We start from the raw sequence: 19,224 nt of genomic DNA, 5'->3' as shown, positions 1-19,224 counted from the left end.
TTTGACGTTCTATTTGGATACTTCAGTTTAAAGCTTTCAGTTCTAATAACTTTGCTCAATATGTTTTGGGAAGCAGCCAGGGTGTAGACAAAATTCTCTGACTCCTGTGGCAGGTGTAATATGAATAACTAAGTGGCTCAAAGCCAGAGATATTATTTTTTAAAAGAAGCGCTACTATTTCCATTGATAAAGCTGTACCTCTAATGAATGTCTTTCATTGAAGGTGCCTTTCAGAACCAAAGATTTAGCAGCTGGCTGATGAGAAGCAGTTACTATTGCTCAGAGTTGGTTGAATGCAGTGAGGAATGTTGATATTACAAAATAGGCCACCAGACAATTTCTCATGCAAAACATGATGAGAATACATTAACCAGTGCTGGCTGACGTCAATGTCCACATTCATTTGGTCCTACCAGAAGGAGATGAGAGTTTTTCAGACAAAAGGCAAAACTGGTTTTGGATGCTATGTGACAGACACCAGTTCCTTAATGTTGGGTCATGTTCTGCCAATCATTTAGGGAAGCTGAATGAATGTCTTTATAGCTATTGTTATGGGCAAGAAAAATATGGTATCTAGATGGAAATAGTGCTAGGGATAATTACTTTGCTTCATAAAATAACAGATAATGCTATGTAGAGGATTTACTATATAAATACTTATAATAAATTGGTTGAGTAATCTGAGTTTATCTAGATGTTAATGGCAAGATTAATACTAGACCAGCAATCAGGAAGTAAACAATATCCCAATCAAGGAACTACCGACTCAGACAAATAAGCTAACCATAAATAACAGCCTAATCAAGGAACCACCAAGAACACTCCCATGAACATTGACAAGGCAAGCCAATAATATATAAAAAGAGAGCAAACCCTACTCCTTTCTTGCACTGATGGCATTACCTAGTTTGGTAATGAAATGTCTACGAGGAAACAACCAAGCTCAGCGAAACCCAAGGATCCCACAGTTCAACCCTGAGTTGCAAATACTTTGTTCTGTGATGTTCTTCTTTTGCTTAATTTAGTTTGACCAATTCTACTGATATTTGCTTGAGCAAAATTCAGCAAAATCAGAAAGCTAAGCAGGGTATCCTATTCATAGAATTTTACCATCTTTCAAACCAATATCAGTAGAATTGTTCGCATTTAACATTCAATACAGGATAGTTAGGAACTGAGGTGGTGGAACGGATCTACAAAGATTAAGAGGGAGGGGCAAACATGTGCAGCCCATAGTTTTTGCATATGAGGTGTCTTATTGGATTGAACAGATATTGCATGAAAAAAATACATGTTAAAAGATATTATAGAAAAACAGAACCGGCTGAATGATCACCTATATAGCGTTGTAATGAATTAAAGAGGGAAAGTAGTTTATTTGCATCTAACTTATTTCTGTTTCATTCTTCAGCTTTAGAAACAGAACTACAGGAGAGTAACAGTGCCTTCATCCTCAAGTCAGCCAAGCTGGAAGGCCTGGAAAAAAAAGTGGAATCAATTCGTGATCATATCAGTCAACGAGTTGCATATTATTCCAGTTGCACAGATTAAAACAGTTTCTTCTCCTTTCCTGATGAATCCTTTCCTCTTCCTAATTTATCAAGATTGCTTTCTTCATATGTGCAAAAAAAACCCAAATATTTCCATCTTTTATTTTAAAAAGCTAGCTTTGAAATATTGCTATTGCTATAGGTTAAGCTTTAGGGGGGGAAAACCCAGAAATGCGTGTACTAATTTATTTGCTCTAGCATTCCAAGACACCTTTATATTTAAAATTAATCTCTTGAATTCAAATGTTGCTGATAGCAACATTTTTTTTAAAAAAAAATTGGAAGATGTACTTTTGCATGAGTTCTATCCAAGCAGAATCTGGATTTAAGCAAGATTAAGAAAGCAATATAAATGAACAATGGTGTCTGTTTCTTAGATTTCATAGCCCATTATAAGACTTTTTTATCTTTTTATCCACCACTAATTCTTTTTACAAATACAAAACAGCTTTTTGCAGATAAACCACAGTTCATTTAGTGACCGTTCAAACTTACAATGGCACAAAAACAATGATTTATGACCATTTTTCACAGTTACGACCGTTGCAGCAGTCCCATGGTCACGTGATCAAAATTTAAATACTTGGCAACTGGTTCATGTTTATGACCATTGCAGTGATCTGGTATCATGTCATCTCCTTGTGGGACCTTCTGAAATGCAAAGTCAATGGGGAAGCCAGATTCACTTAACAACCGGGTTACTAAATGTACTAACTGCAGTGATTCACTTAACATCTGGGGCAAGAAAGGTCATAAAATGGACAAAACTTGCTTAACAAATGACTCACTTAACAACAGAAATTCTGGGCTCCATTGTGTAAGTTGGGGAACTACTTGTATGGCCAGAAACAAATCTGAGACTGAGAGATTGGTGACCTACATTAGTCCATCAATAAATAACTGTCAGGCATTTAAGAACCGACAAACTTTATTGAACAATGTATATTACATGTGCAATTCCAGAACTGACAAGCAAAAATTAATGAATGAAGTAGAGACGGTGCCCCCTTCCTTCCTGTGGAATCAACTCATGCAAACAGTGCTGGAAGAAATAGCAGTGCCAACAAGCATTCTTAGCAAATTGCTTCCGTATCATGAATTAAAGGGCCACAAGCAAGCCAGCATGGGATATTTTCTGCTTCAACCAACTGGTCTAATGGACTCAACACAAAAACAACACTGTACCCCTTGCAACTGCTCTTTAGTCTACTGAACAAGCACAGATGTACAAACATGAATCCCCACCCTCCCGATAAAGAGTTTGATCATGTTTACCCACTGATTACAGAACCTTTCTTTTAAGAATTGTTTCCCAGTTTATATGAAACAACCCTCTAATATTTCAAGATAGTTGAACCATATGAACTCTTCAGTTCTATGGATGTGCTTTATAGAAAGTATCTGCTGTGGGCATCTAGGAACACAGTCCTCCATGGCATTGTTGAAGACAGGCCTTCCCTTTCTGCTTGGTTGACATTTGATGGTCAGTTTTCAATAGGAATATCAAGCAGCCCTTCTGAAAAGAGAGGAGAAAAATAGAAATCATGTGATCTGCATTTTATTGGAAAAAAAGTTTTCCAGGAAATCTTGGTTTCTTTTGAAAAAAAAAAAGATTTGTTGAGATTTATTGTTCTTACCTAGTTGTGGTGAAGAAAGTAACTTGGCAAAAACTACTATATAGTTTTATGCACAATATAATAATTTCCAACCAAAAATTGTTTCTGTCTGTTTCATTTTCTTATAAAAACTAAATTAATTATAAGAATTGCTATACTTATTATACTGTTATTAAAATGATAACTATAAAGTCTCATAAAAATCAGTTTTTTTAACCTGTATTTATGTTTTTGGGTTATAGAAGAGCATACAATAACATCAATAAAAATTACTATTGTTTCAGTGAAATCTATAAAAGATATCTAAAATCTAGTGTTGCTATTACAATATATTAAAATAGTAAATCTATATATAAACAATCGTAATATTGAGACTATAAACTATGTGATGAAAACAATATATAATATAAAATATAATCATATAATGGAAAATTTAACAATTTGTTAGTTCACGGTAGCTGTCTGAAACAAGGCATATCCTAGATAATTTTATGGTCAGTAATGGAATGTAGCAAGCTGGATTTCAAGAAGGCAAGGGGTGTATTCCAGAGAAAAAGAGACAAGTCAGTCCAGATATTTTGTGTGAGAGAAAGAGGGTGAAGACTACTCCTCCCTAACATTTCTCAGAGTATACGACAGTAATGTTTAGTCTGGTAAGATTCTGTCTATAGTTGTGGAAACAATAAAGAACTCAGCTTGGAAGAAATATATACAGTACACATTTCTGCAAAAAGATACATGGTCTCAGGCAGTGGTGGGTTCCAGCAGAGATTACTGCTGGTTTCCTTAGGGGTGTGCCGTTCGTGTGCATATGCAGTACAACTAAAATTGCACTGTGCATGTGCAGAAACAAAAAACAAGATGGCGCCTATGGTTCTGCCAGGAAAACTGATTTGGGGGTGTGGCAGGCTTGGGTCATTGCTGGTTCCAGCAGCCCAGGTTGCCAAGCAACTACCAGTTTGGCCGAATCAGGCCGAATTGGTAGAAACCCACCACATTGGTCTCAGGGTATCTGTAAAACAAGCTGCTCATTGAAGTTTGTTTTTTCGTGCCTCCCTACTTGGCCAGCTTGGGCAAAGTAGTCCTGGCATCTCCATAGTGAAGGCTGGGGTACACACCTTTCTATGAACAAAACTGCTGATATGATAGTAAAGATATTTCCTTGCTCTGCACTCAGCATAATTGGGGGATCATGAAATCGTGGCAATATTTAAATGCTTCACTATTCTTTGCTAGAAAAGTGAACATGAATTGTACACATATACATACCTGTAAAGGTATATGTTTTGTACATATGGTAGGTTTTTTTCCAATCACATTACCAAGCAAACACCAGTTTGACCACTGCCAAAATAGGTGTGATTAGTGGCTTTTACTGGAACAAGGACTTCTGAGTTGAAGTGACTGAGTTTGAAAGAGAAAGAAAATTGAAAGGAAAACAAAGCAAAAACTGTTGTTTGCAATTAGTGTAAGATGCATTACATACACACACACACACTATACATACATACATACATACATACATACATATATATATACACACACAAACACACACACACAAGCACACACACACAAACACACACACACACACATATATATATAGTGCAATCTGTATATTGTACAAAGGCTTGGAAAGGTGATGTAAACTGCCATCAACTTCATATGATGCATATCTGTTCTGCTCAGTGGAATTCAACAGGATTAATGCAGTACAAGTGGAGTTATCTGACTTTCTATTCTGAATGTTCTTCCACTATGCATGCAGTACTATATGTGCACTGCAAAGGTTTCACATTATGGAGGAAGATGACAATGTATATTCAGACCATGCTTCTTCCACCTGACCTTTTCATGTAGACAGATAAAATAATAATACAACTGTCATTGAATTGATCAATGCAATCATAGAGCTTTTTATGGTTATGAGATATGCCAATCCACATAGTTCATTTTATACTATGCTTTCAGATTCAATTGATAAGTTACCTTCCATAAACTCTAGCTACTATTTAATGACCAGAGATTTTCATTGTAAAAATAATTGGACGATAATGATGTTCCTTATTTTTCATTGTTAAACATTGTATTGTTATACAAGATTATTATTATTCATTTATTTACTACAACAGTTGTTTCTGTTATTGTTATATCATAAGTTCTCTTTTTTGAACAAGTAGAATAAAGGAAATTTACGCATTTCAAAATAAGTGAAATAGAAATTGCTAGTTCCCTAATCCATATTTATTTATTTATTTATTTCCCATCTTCCTCAAAGAGGGATTTTTGCCTTTTATCTCCACCTTTCCTGATGCCACATTACTTACACCAACTTTCTCAATTGTTCACCAAATGTTCAAATCCGCTGATACCCCAATTACTACACTATCTAGATAGTGAAGCCTCCAATTGGAAATAGCAGATTGGGAAAGCTACTGAAATCTCTACTTGGCAATTCGAAACTTAGTTTGACCATCCCAAAGGACACTTACTGTGTCTTGGCATCTCTTTTTATGAGTACTGCTTCTGAGCAAAAAGTCGCCTTCACTTTGTCTCGCCTCCCACCTTCTGGAGTACAGCTAACTGAAGGTCTGCTTTGATGGCTCTGGCTGTCTGTTGTAGTTACAGAAGTCATATGGACTGATGTGCTCTCCGGGTTATCTAAATATTTGCTTTCTGTCTTCTTGGCATGTAGGCCATGAAGATCTGAAGTATTCTGATAGGATATTACAGGGATCAAATTTTTGGTTTCTTGACTTAATTGTTCCTTATAAGTAATGGATGATGTATTAGGCGTTGATGTAATTTGTACTTGCACTTGGCTTTTGACATTGTCCTCTGCATGATGACCATTCATGTGCAGTTTCTTCATATGATGGACCACAGCTGCAGCATTGAAGGCTTGCTAGTAAAGGAGAAGATGACCAGATTTATGAGAATTATATACCATAATTTCTCTACAAAACCAGAATAAAGAATGCTATGTTCATAAGCTGCTGCTGAAAATTTACCTAGGGAGATTTACCTGGAAACAGACCTCAAGTTCTTGTGAAGAGCTGAGGTGGCGCAGTGGGTAGGGTGCAGTACTGCAGCCACTTCAGCTGACTACTAGTTCTGCAGTTCGGCGGTTCAAATCTCAGCCTTCCATCCTTTCGAGGTGGGTAAAATGAGGACCCAGATTGTGGGGGCAATATGCCGACTCTGTAAACCGCTTAGAGAGGCTGAAAGCCCTATGAAGCGGTATATAAGTCTAACTGCTATTGCTATTGCTATCTCACTAGTACTCCATTTATTATAGGTGAAAAGTAACAAGGAAACTTAGCTGTTACTATATTTATATAAATATGGTATGAATGCTTGAGAATGGTGTACAATAAAACAAAAGTAGACAAACCATGGAACACAAACTATAAGCAGCTTTATACTTATTTTTGTCTTACTCTTTCGAGACTTTTGAAATTTGGCCAATGTAATTCAGATCTATATTTTATTCTTGTTACACCTCTTGTGGAAGAGGGTCTTAACAGGAATTTGACATGGAATTTGAATCTGGCATGGCGCAGCTAAAACAGATTTTCCACTATTCTCAAGATGAAAAAATGGTCTTAAAAGTACTCTATGGGATCTGTTGATGTCATCATTACATCAAAATGCTCCCTGATACCCTGGCAATTAAAATAATTTTTTACAAAATTGTAAGTCAGTTACAAAATATTTTTGTCTGCCCCTGCAAACAAACATTTACAAAAATGCTTGGAATACAATTTTATGCAAGCTTGTCTGAGATCAAATGATCCTATGTTCAACTTACTTCCTAGTAAGTGCTTCTAAAACTTTCTTACCTTATTTTTTGGAGTATAAGACGCACCAAGATTTTGAAGAGGCAAATTTAAAAAAAAGTTTTTGCACTCTGCAAACCTCTCAAAAACAGCCTGTTTTTTGTGAAAAGAGGCCCATTTTTGTCAAAAAAGAGCATGCATAGCCTTTAGGAGGCTTATAGAGTGTTCCTGGGCAGTGGGGGAGGGGGGCAAAAATGAGCAAAACCAGCCAATTGTTTGTCATTTTTGCCCTGTCCAGCCCCCAGGAGCACTCTGGAAGCCTCCTAAAGGCTATGCACGGCCAATTTTGCAAAGGGGGCAGGGTTTCGAGAGGCCAAAAATGCTGTATTCAGTGTATAAGATGCACCCTGATTTTCACCCTCTTTTATAAGGGAAAAAGGTGTGTCTTATACTCTGAAAAATACGATATATCTCTTATCTCTATCAATCCTCAAATCCAAATGACTCTGGGTAAGTCACAATACATTAAAGAAATAATACGTAATAAGAACTCTCTCCCCCAAAAACTAACCTTAAAAAGGAGAAAAGCACCCAATGGTCTCCCACCCACCTATTTCTGCAGTCTAAATTTTGCAATTAAGATGTCATAATTTGAGAGATGGATCTTTTGAAATTGAAAGAGTCTTTTCTATTTGTTACCCTTTATATAAAAGGTAAAGGTCAGGTCATGTCCAACTCTAGGAGGCGGTGCTGATCTTTATTTCTTGGCAGAAGAAGCCAGCATTGTCTGACCACATGGCAAAAGTGCACAGAGTTATCTTCCCACCAAAGTGATACCTATTAATTTACTCACATTTGCATGCTTTTGAACAGCTAGTTGAGTAGGAGCTGGAGCAAAGAACAGGAGCTCACCCTATTGCGCAGTGCTTGGGCCTTGAACTTGGCCTGCCAGCTTTCCAGCTGACAAGCTGAGCATCTGTAACCACTGAGCCATTGTGTCCCCACCCTTTATTTAATCTTTTACATAACAACCCTTATACAACCCCTTATACAACCCCTTATACAACCCTTCATACAACCCTTTATATAACAAATTGCCAAATATTTCCGTATCCACTAAGGAAATTCATTTTATACTTTGAACCATATGACACACCCAAAATTATATTAAATGCTCAGCTATCTGAGCAATATTATTTTATGAGACACCCAAATTATATTAAATGCTCAGCTATCTGAGCAATATTATTTTATGAGACTTTTGGAATGAGAGGTCTAATGGAAATTTTATCTCCATGCTCCATGATAGAAGAGCACCAGTGCATAAAATGTCAGGACAACAACATCAAGTTACTTACCTTCCACCTGCTTTTTGCAAAGTTTTTTTGGATCTGTACACTGACAGATGGATAGATGTCACAGTAGAGAGCTGTGTTTCCATCAATCCTGCAGATGAAGTAAGAGGAGAACAGGCATGTAGACAGATGGTGTTTGTGAGTGATACATATTGCATTCTTGTAACTTCTAGCTAGACATCTTTCTATGTGCGAATGGTTTGGGTTTGTCTCAAAAAGGTACTTTAGCATAGGCAACATAATTTTGCAGAGATGTATTGTACTTAATAAGGTGAATTGTATCACCTTGAAGCCTTCACCTGCATTTCCCGGAATCAGCAGAGATTTTTGCATGCACTATTGGAAGATAGGGAAAGCTCAAGTGTAAGGCAAAGTAAAATAAGTGGGTATTTTGATGTTATAGTAAACTGTTCTACTTTGTAAAACTGCATCATTCAAAGCATTGCTAAAGTGATTATCCCTTTGAAGCTTTGCACAGTTCAAAGGACGGTTACTATGCCAGATGCAAGGTTTTCCCCCCAAGGTTTTTGATTTTGTATAGGCTGACTCTTCCAGAACTGTTTAATAGAATAGAATAGAGCTAGCTGGAAGGGACATTGAAGGTCTTCTAGTCCAGCCACCTGTTTAAACAGGGCAACCTATACCACTTCAGACAAGCGTCTGTCTAGTCTCTTCTTAAAAACCTCCAGGGATGGAGCACCCATAATTTCTGGTCCACTGGTTAATTGTCCTCACTATTAGGAAGTTTCTCCTTAATTCCAGATTGCTTCTCTCTTTGATTAGTTTAAGCCAAGATTCTAAGATTATAAAGGGGTATTAACACTTCATGTGATCTTGATTCTATCCCTCTATTAATGCAGTCTAGGATTGCATTGGCTTTTTTGGTGGCTGCAGCACACTGCTGTCTCATATTTAAGTGATTGTCCAGTAGGATTCCTAGATCCCTTTAACAGTTACTGCTGTTGAGCCAGATATTCTATACCTGTGCATTTGATTTTTCTTGCTTAAGTGTAAAACCATTTTTTTTCACCATTGAATTTCATTTTGTTAGCTAGAACCCAATGTTCAAGTCTGTCAAGATCCTTTTGGATCTTAAGCCTGTCTTCTGGTGTGTTAGCTATTTCTGCCAACTTGGTGTTGTCTGAAATTTGATGAGTTCTCCTTCTATCCCCTAATATAAATCATTATTGAGGATTTTGAAGAGTCCTGTGGCTAAGTCAGAACCTTGGGATATGCCACTACATACTTCCCTCCGTGTAAATGTAGTTCCATTGAGGATGACATGTTGAGTGCAGTTTATCAGCCTGTTATAAATCCATCTGATAGTGATGCTGTCTATCTGACATTTTTCTAATTTACCAAGAATTAGTATGCTATGATCTACTTTGTCAAATACCTTATTGAAATCTAAGTATACTTTGTCCATGGCATTTTTCTGCTCCACTAATTTAATTACTTTGTCAAAGGATACAGTAAGATTTGTTTGGCATGTTCTCTGTTTGACAAATCCATGTTGGCTTCTGGTTATGACTTCTAGATGTTGCTTGATTATCTTTTCCAGGATCATCCCAAGTATAGTTGTCAGGCTGATTGGTCCATGGTTTCCTGTATCCACCCCCACCCCCCTTTGACAAAGTAATTAAATTAGTGGAGCAGAAAAATGCCAGTGGAGCAGAAAAATGCCTTTGAAGATAGGAACCACGTTAGCTCTTTTCCATTTCTCTGGTAGTTCTCCATTGCTTCAGGATTTTGGTTCCAAGATTTTGGTTCCAAGATCATGTCTGCCAGTTCCTTCAGAACTTTGGGTTGTAAATTATCTGGTCCTAGTGATTTGAACTTGTCTAGGATGAACAGGCATTGTATTACCATTTTCTTACCTAATTTAATTTGAATTCTTAGTGTGTTTTTTATGGTTCTGTTTTTGGTAGGTGGGCTATTTTTTTTCCCTTTGGTGAAGACAGTTGCAAAAAAATCAATTAAGTAGTTCTTTCTCCCTGCTTTCTTCTTGCTGCCCATCACTCTTTTGTTATCTTCTCCCATTATTGGATTGTTTCCTTGACCTTTTCCTTGTTTTTTACATGTTGAAAAAACTTTATTTATTTCTTGCAAGCCTTAGTTCATTATGCAACCATGTGGTTTCTGCTTAGATTTTTTAATTGTCTTTTCCCATGATATTGTGCTGGATTGGGCTTTTATAATAACATTTTTTTAGAGTTCCCATAGCTTGAGTTATTTTGCCCTTTAAGATTTTCATCCATGGTATCCTTCCAGAGCTCTCATTAAGTTTGCTGAAATCAGCTCTTTTGAAGTCTAAGACACCTAAAGTCTAAAGCACATAATAGCATCCTGTGCACATTGTCCTCCATACTAATTAATTCAAACAAAAATATCAGAGAAGTCAATTATATTTTATGATCCACTGTTAATTCCATGTGAATACAATTACAAACTTTCTCACTGTATCACAGAATTGCACTTTTTTAAATAAAAAAAATGGAATAGCAATCATCTCACCAGGGATGCCTGAGGGCTTTCTCACAGGTAAATCTCTTATTTGGATCCTTCTCGAGTAAATGAGAAATGAAATCTTTGGCTGTTTAAAAGGAATAAAAAGAGATGGAAACAGAGAAAGAGGCTTTAGCACAAAAGCCAGAAGCCAAAACTAATCTGCCAGAGCATTAGGTTTGAGTAATAGGGATCAAACTGATGACATGCACCTCTAGCCAATAGAAAAAGATGGCAATGAGTTCCAAAACGTGTGTATATTATTAGAATCTTCTTTACCAAATTGTTTCTTCTAAAAAGAGGGCATACTTAAGATTCATGGTATCAATTAGTTTTCAATTATTCAAGCAAAATCTAATAGAAACAAGGAGACATCTGATAATAATCAACATGATTAACTGTGCTGCAGGTTCTGAAAGAACATCTGCACCTTCAAATGCTTCAATGGGATACAGCATCACAGAACATCTTGCACATGCTTGCAACAGCTTTTGTCCCCTGCTTAGCCACGCGCAGACACATCTATCAAAACCATGGAAGAGCAGTTCCAGGAATCAGAGCAGTTTCCCCAAATCATTAAACACATACTTTAAAAAAGCCCTTGACTATTCAATAGTTGCCTAATTACGGTGTATACGCTTCTTTAGGCACAATTCTAGCAGATTTTTTTCCCCAGGCTTAAAAATACCTGATTCAGAGATATCATCCCAAAATGGAGAGTCAAATTCGTAGTATCCTTCTCTGATCTTCTCAAACAATTTTGACTCAGTTTCTTCATAGAAAGGAGGGTATCCACACAGGCTAAATTAAATTGGAAAAAGAGAGAAAAAGACACAAGAGGTTTATATTCATTTTCTGTGCAAATTCAAAAAGATTGATCAGTAGACATATACCTAATATAAGGCAATTTTGAACTACACATAGCTCATTGTAGCTATAATCCAAAATTATAAAAGAGGATGGGAGGTTCCAGGAGTTCATACTGGATGTCAGTTGCTAATGGAACAGGCAAGTTTCTACCCAAACATAATTATGCTCCAGAAAAGAAAGAACATTGTCTTTTGAATAACATCTATAAAGCCTGTATAAATAGCATCTTATTATTAAGCCAGGTTCGTTGTTCATCATAAATTAGAGTATATCCTTGGAACAGATATCTTCAAATTAATGACTTCATGTTTTATTGGGTTATTTTCATCTAGACAGAATTGATGGAAGTACAGTTTACAGAGTCAGCTGTTGCCCTCCAACAATCTGGGTCCTCTTTTTACTCACCTCGTAAGGATGGAAGGCTGAGTGAACCTTGAGCCTGGTGAGATTTGAACTGCCAAAAACTCTCAGCCAGGGAAAGTTGACATTCTTGTGAAAGAAGAGAGAGAGAGAGAGAGGAGGAGAGGAGAGAGAGAGAGCGAGAGGAGAGGAGGGAGAAGAGAGAGAGGAGAGAGAGAGAGAGAGAGAGAGAAAGAAAAGAAAGAAAAGAAAGAAAGAAAAGAAGAAAGAAAGAAAGAAAGAAGAAAGAAAGAAAGACCAAACAGTGTTCTTTAACCTTCCTTCCTGGCCCTTTCTGTTCATATTTGATCTTGATGTAATTGCTATAAACAGTTAACTTGATTAGTTCATCAAATTAACAAAGTTTATGACAGGCTGACAGGCATCCATGCACATTCCTGATACATTGTCTGCTGACAGTTTCTTAGATTGCATAATTCTCTGCCAAGGTTATTTGAGTGCTGTCACTATGCAGACATAAACAAAACAAAGAAATAAATAGGCCAAGGAGAGATTAGTCTGTCTGTTTGTCTGTCTCTCTCTCCCACATCCATCTATAAATATTTGTAATATAATGGATTATAAATGGAAGAACGAGTTTCATCTAGTGGTTAAGATATCAGGCTGGAAACCAGGAAACCCAGAGTTCTAATCCAGCCTTAGGCATGAAAGCCAACTTGGGAGAGTTTGGGCCAGCCACTTCCCTCAACCTATAATGCCAGGCTCAGCGACCAAGCTAGTTATTAAGTTCCTGTTGTTACTGATGGATCGACAATTGTTTGAGCCAGAAAATAGCAGACCTTACACAAAAATGCTAGGAAGGAAAATATGATTTGTAAATAGAATATACACAAGTTCATCTCGTTTATAGTGAAGGAGCAATTTATAATAAAACTTTTTTTATAGAAGGAAACCTTCCAAAATTCCTATATTTGGAATCAGTTTTTTAAAAAAAATCATCATAGAGTTCAACAACCAGAAAAAAATATGACATATAGGAACCACAACAGCATAGTATTAGCCAAAGACCTGAACATGTACAGTAGATAGGTCTTCAGTTCGTATTGAAAATGTACAGAGCTACACAATGAACTTGGGGAAATGGGGGTTGGATGAGGAATTCCATTGTTGTAATACATATGCCAAGAATACGTTGTCTCAGGTTGTAGTAGCAACACTACAAAGACATCACATAAGACAGAAGATGCCCTATTAGAAATCCAGCTTCTAAACATTATTTTAAAATTATGGTAGATTCTGGCTTGATATAGAAACAACCACTGTTGGTCTTAACATTTAGTAACCAGCATTTTGCAGCAGGCACAGATTTAAGAATAGACCTAATAAGACTAACTTATAATAATTTCAGCCTTGAGGTTACCAGCACATAGATTGCTCTGTCTGTACAATTCCCAATCCAGAAATAGCCATAATTGGTGAATCAATGGTAATGGAAAAGGCAGTGACGTGCGGTAAGGTTTATGGCTGGTGAGGCAGCAATTTTTTTAGACTTGTGGACTTTAACTCCCAGAATTCCACAGCCAGGCATGCTCAGTTCTGATTTAAAGTGACATCATTTGTTTTTCTTCTTTGCTAAATAAGTTTCCTTCTTTCTTTTTTCTTTTTCTTCTCCCTTCTCCTCTTTCCTCCCTCTCTCCCTCCCTCCCCCCCTCAAACACACACACACACACACACACACAAACACACACACAAACACACACACACAAGCTGCTCTTGCCTGCCATCATGAAAAGAAAAAAATGTAAAAGGAAAAAGGCAATAGCTGAGGTCAGGCTGAGCTAGTTGCTGCCAGAGTCACCATGGATGACTCTGCTTAACTGTTTAAAAAAGCTTCTAAAAAAGCACCCTCTACAGGAGGCAGCAGGAGGACTCATCTACGTCAGGAATTTTTTGACTTTTAACCCTTGCTTAACTCTGCTTGAGTGATCATAAAACACCAGACAAGATGAGGCACGTTGTTCTCCTGCCTCTTCCTGTAGAGGGCACTTTTTTGAGGCTTTTTTAAACAGTTAAGCACTAAGCAGAGTCATCCATGGTGACTCTGGCAGCAACTAGCTCAGCCTGACCTCAGCTCTTGCCTTTTTCCTTTTACATTTTTTTTCTTTTCATGATGACAGTGGTGAGACTCTGCCTCTCCTGCCTCCCTTGACTGCACGTCCCTGGGAAAAGGTGTTTCTCACACCCCAAGATATCATAAACTTTATAAAACTTGTTACAAAAACATGCAACCAAGTAGAAGATACTAAAATGCAGTGAAGAGTAATTATTGTTTTCTTTTTACTCTGAATAGGCCACTATGGGTTAATGCTTCTTTTCTACTTTTTATCTGGGTTTAGCATATTGTTAATATATATTTTCTAGGGACTACATAAGGTTTTTGAAGGACATTAGCAAGTTTGTTGTAATTAACAGATTATCTTACAGAATGTAGGTAATAACTCCAATTGACCAGCAATCCACAGCTTTACTGTATGGCTTTTGTTCTAACACTTCTGGAGCTGCAGTGAACAAACAACAAAACCCAAATTACCAGTGATATGACCAAATGATCTTTGAAAAAATAATCAATTCTGTATTATCTCAAGAATTCTTTCGGTGTAGCAAAAACAAAGAAAAATAGCATGCTTGACACAAGCAATGACACACTTTATTCTGGAAGGCTGAGGAGTATAATATAGGATACACACATATATATATCACAGACTAGCTGAATAGAATGTAGGCAATATTATATTTGTTCAAATTGTAATATATTGACATAGCCCTACATAGTCTATATTCTTCATATCTCTTATAGCTCCTGAATAAGTTTTGTTTTAATCAGTACACCATAGCATAGCTTCAATTCTATGGATAAATACTGAGACTGATTTAAAAGTGGACAAAGGAAAAGACTTTTTATTAAAAAACCTGACTGATGTGTTAATAATAAAAAAGAATATACAAATAAATTCTAGAGCATTGTTTAAAGAGATTAAAGATCATGGCTGTTCAAAGTAAAAGGAAGGAACAGAAAATTGATTTATTTGATCAAAGTTAAAATAGATCTTGTTATTTCTTGTAACCCTTAATGGGCTTTTGCTGACATCAGGAATGAAATGATGGGACTTTATGTATTTATTCATAGATAAGAGATGCGATATTAAAAGAAAATATCATTTGTTGTATTATTAAAAAGGTGATATTTAATAAAATTGTTCATACTTGTGATGAAAAGGGGAGTCTTTTATGTATTTATTTTCTGTTTCTTTACTATATTATTTTTTCTTTTCTACTTTTCTTTCTAACTTCTTTTTTCTGCACTTTCTATTTTTTCCTCTTTTTTATTTTCTTTTTTAGTTTGTTTTAGTTTTTATTGTTGTGAATTGTAATTTTTAATAAAACTTCAATTTAAAAATTATTTCCATGTTCTTATTTACCAACATATCCTGGAGTTCCACATGCTGTAGACATGATGCCATTCTGTTCCATTTTAGACAAACCAAAATCTGTTATCATAATTTTGGAGTCCTCTTCTGGAGTTAAGTAGAGTAAATTTTCAGGCTATGGATAAGAAGGTGAAAATTAATTACCTGAATACAGGTGGTCCCCAGCCTACAACCATTAGTTTAGGGACTGTTCAAAGTAATGGCACTAAAAAAAGTGATTTATGGCCATTTTCCACACGCATGACAGCTGCAGCATTCCCATGGTCATGGGATCAGAATTTGAATGCTTGGTACCTAACATGTATTTATGATGGTTGCAGTGGCCCAGGATCATGTAATCACGTTTTGCAACCTTCCAACAAGCAAAGTCAATGGGGAATCCAGATTCATTTAACAACTGTGTTACTAACTCTGATTCACTTAATAATTGTGGGAAGAAAGGTTGTAAAATGGGGCAAAACTCACTTAACAATGGAAATGTTGGACTCAATTGTGGTCATAAGTTGAGGACTACCTGTAATATTGTTTGGTAGATAAGATTGCTGTAATGAATCTAAATAGGGATGTCAAAGTTGCATCATCACATTGTCATCATGTAACATATCGTGACTTTCCTCCACTTCGCTAAAACGGGGGTGGGCATGGTCAGTGCATGATGCATCCAGCCCACGGGCCATGAATTTGAAACACTTGATCTAGATGTACCAAGAGCAGAGTACACAATTTTAATTTGTTGTGCATATAGTTGGTTTGAAGTTGGGGAATAAAAAGTGCAATAAATGTATTTTGTTTAGAAAAGAATAATATAAGACACATTATTCTCATGCCCATATTCTTCCCAGCTCTGCATATTAGGAGGCAGGTGAGATTTAAAAAGCCACTGCAAATTAATGGATACTTGGATGACTTGTACGGTAGGTAAAATACACCAATATCTGAATATACATCATTAAAGAAAAATACCTTTAGATCTCGATGTACTATCCCATTTTCATGAAGATAATGTACTGCTTCCAGGACTTGCTGAATTACAATACTAGCATCCTTTTCAGTGTAAACACCTCGTTCTAAAATACGGTCAAATAATTCTCCTCCAGACACTCTGTGCAAGAAAATTTAGTTTGGATTACATGCTGATGTAGAGAGAATCTTATTGGTTTCACTTCTCTATGATCCATTTCCTATGTTAATTTCATTTTTCTAACTTACATATGAAGTCAAAACATAAATAAGCACATTAAATTTTAATGCTCAACTTCACCACTAAACATTTTGAGGCCTCAGTTAGAAATAAACTGTGAGTGCTGCCCTTTGGATCTGCAAAGAAAAATGGATTGCTTATAATACAAGACAAGACATATTAAACACAGTTAAGCCTTAGACTAGGCAATGCTTGTGCCTGTCTCCAAATGAGTAGGATCTGTTTTCATTGAATCTGGCATATAAAGAAGTTCCTTCTTGCCTGATGTAATTTACTAGCATATAATTAGCAGGAAATATCTTCATTAGATGAATTTACTTCCAATTCATCATTGAATACAGAGTCTGGTTTATTGCTGACAAGGAGACCTATTTTCCCTTTTAAATGCTCAGCATACAAAAGTTAGATATTTTCTCATTAATTTGTTCCCCTTCTGAATGTGAGTGAAATGATACTTTTGTTTAGGGTCCTAATGTCATGCTACTTTTGTTTAGGATCCATCTGTCTGCTCTGTAGAAATCCTCCCACTCATGGATGTTATGTTGCATAATTCTTAACATGCACTATTGGCCACCCTTTTTAGTAATCAGATACCACGTTCTTCTAATTTTTCTTCTAAATCTTGATGGGGCTTGTAGGAGGTTGGTGTGGCTGGGAATGACACAAGAAATAAGGTTCAGCTGCAATGGAAGGAAAGAGGCAGAAAGGGATACCCACAGACATTCCCAACAACTCTCCAAACCATAACACATAAAAAATGAGGTACTTGCTGATTATTTCCCATTCAAGCAGCTGCCTGGTTCAAAGCTCAAAGTTCCCTTTACCAGCATTGCCAAGTGGGCAGAATCTGAGAGCAGCACCCCCAGACAAAAAAGTCTGGTGCCATTTGGGTGAAGTCTTACCCGGGCTAGGTGAACTGGCCAGGTTAGTCTCAGACTCCTGGCTGGGTTGTCAAATTGTTATAAGTATATGAGATCCCAATCCAAGTCCGGGTTGTGCAAGAACAAATCAGAATAAAATGGGAACATGCTACTTGAAAAGGAAAATTTTCATTTGAGACGTAAACCATTGAAGGTAGAGTACAAGTTTGGGGTACAGAAACTGGAAATATTTATATGAGACATATGAGACATAGTCTTTTATTGTGTGTATATGTGTGCGTGAGTGTGAATGTGCCTTCTGTAATATTTATACTTTGCTGAATGTGTAGATCTGTTCCCCTTTAATGTGCGCCTATGTGTTAACTTTGGTACTACCTCGGTATACCCAGGGAAACTCTGTATTGTGTAAAGTTTTTGTCCGTATGCTATTATTTGCTCAGATTAATTAGTTTAGCCTGGTCAGTAATTATCAGAGAAAGAAGTTGATTAGTGATTTTAGCAACATGATTTTCTAGTTTTGGTTACCTGTGGGTCATGAAAACGATCAAAAAGCGGGTCAGAGACAGTGTAGGGATAATCTAATTTTAATATAAAATACTTTTATACTGTTATTAACAGTATTTTCTTTATTCTTTACAACACCTAAACAAACTATTATAAAAGAAGAAGCTGCTCACATGGCTTTATATATTTGGGGCAATACATTTTAGAACCATCCCAACCAGGAAAATATTGTTTATTTACCACAAGCAAGATTGGTTAAACTTGCAACTAGATTGCAAAAAGCTTGAATATATTATGAAATTCCAAGATTTCCCTTGAATTCATTTTGGAAGAACAGTTTGAACCCCTTGGGTGGAAAAGATAGAGAGGGAGAGAATCTTCAACTGCTTGAGTTTTTCTGGTGCTTTAAAGTCAAGCGTAGGAAGAACAAGTAGTAAGTGTACAATAAAAAATTGAATTAATAAACAATAAATAAAATAAAGCGATTAAAAAGAATCCCAAGAAAGAAAAAGAAAAAGCAGAACCCCTCAGATCTTTTATCTGTTAGACTAATGATAGAACCTAAGAAATTAAGGGCAAAAATAATCAGATCAACAATATAAAATAGTCTAATTCATTAGAAACCTTTTATTTTAAATTACTATAATAGTATTTTACATTTTTGCAGCTTTATCTTACACAATTGAAGTTATATTTAAGTATTGTACAGTATTGACTGTTTACTGACACTTTCTACAACCAAGTGTGACCCAGATGTGTTCAGCTATGATTCTCAAAAGCTACTGACTCTTCTCTGGGAGAATTGTGTAACATTTGTTTCTTACATAATGTATATGTTGATACTTACAGTTGCATTACCAGATAATAGTGAGTTGTGCTTTCATAAATGTCTTCAAGTGTTACTATGTTGTCATGCTTTATTCTGCAACCAAAAACAGAATGCAATATGGATCTGATGGAATAAGAGGTCATTAAAAAGCAAGGTAACATTCACTCCACTTTTGTGCCAGATGGTTTTTAATTAAGATTGAACTCTGGTACTTTCATTTAAGGAACAAACAGGTATTTCAGTTTCTAATAACAAGAAATCCATTTCCCCCACTACTGTTTGCCATACA

At 36.3% G+C, this 19,224-nt stretch overlaps 2 protein-coding genes across 2 annotated transcripts in view; one reads left to right on the top strand and one right to left on the bottom strand.

Annotated features, from left to right (window-relative positions):
• LAMB3 (laminin subunit beta 3) overlaps window positions 1-1,569 on the top strand; it is a 66,295-nt gene extending 64,726 nt beyond the window's left edge. Inside the window, exon 26 of the mRNA XM_032218954.1 lies at window positions 1,412-1,569. Within this exon, the coding sequence (XP_032074845.1) occupies window positions 1,412-1,551 (140 nt within the window). The 3' untranslated portion in view covers window positions 1,552-1,569. The remainder of the gene's footprint in view (window positions 1-1,411) is intronic.
• Window positions 1,570-2,866: 1,297 nt separating this feature from the next.
• Window positions 2,867-19,224, bottom strand: part of CAMK1G (calcium/calmodulin dependent protein kinase IG) — a 40,664-nt gene continuing 24,306 nt past the window's right edge. Inside the window, exons 4-13 of the mRNA XM_032218324.1 lie at window positions 18,954-19,028; window positions 16,484-16,622; window positions 15,512-15,635; window positions 14,515-14,590; window positions 11,491-11,603; window positions 10,812-10,890; window positions 8,301-8,388; window positions 5,656-6,068; window positions 4,436-4,570; window positions 2,867-3,066 (exon numbers count right to left, since the gene is read on the bottom strand). Of these exons, the coding sequence (XP_032074215.1) occupies window positions 4,480-4,570; window positions 5,656-6,068; window positions 8,301-8,388; window positions 10,812-10,890; window positions 11,491-11,603; window positions 14,515-14,590; window positions 15,512-15,635; window positions 16,484-16,622; window positions 18,954-19,028 (1,198 nt within the window). The 3' untranslated portion in view covers window positions 2,867-3,066; window positions 4,436-4,479. The remainder of the gene's footprint in view (window positions 3,067-4,435; window positions 4,571-5,655; window positions 6,069-8,300; window positions 8,389-10,811; window positions 10,891-11,490; window positions 11,604-14,514; window positions 14,591-15,511; window positions 15,636-16,483; window positions 16,623-18,953; window positions 19,029-19,224) is intronic.

This window comes from Thamnophis elegans, chromosome 5 (assembly GCF_009769535.1).
Source record: "Thamnophis elegans isolate rThaEle1 chromosome 5, rThaEle1.pri, whole genome shotgun sequence".
NCBI lineage: Eukaryota > Metazoa > Chordata > Lepidosauria > Squamata > Colubridae > Thamnophis > Thamnophis elegans.
This window is presented reverse-complemented; position numbering and strand designations above follow the sequence as displayed.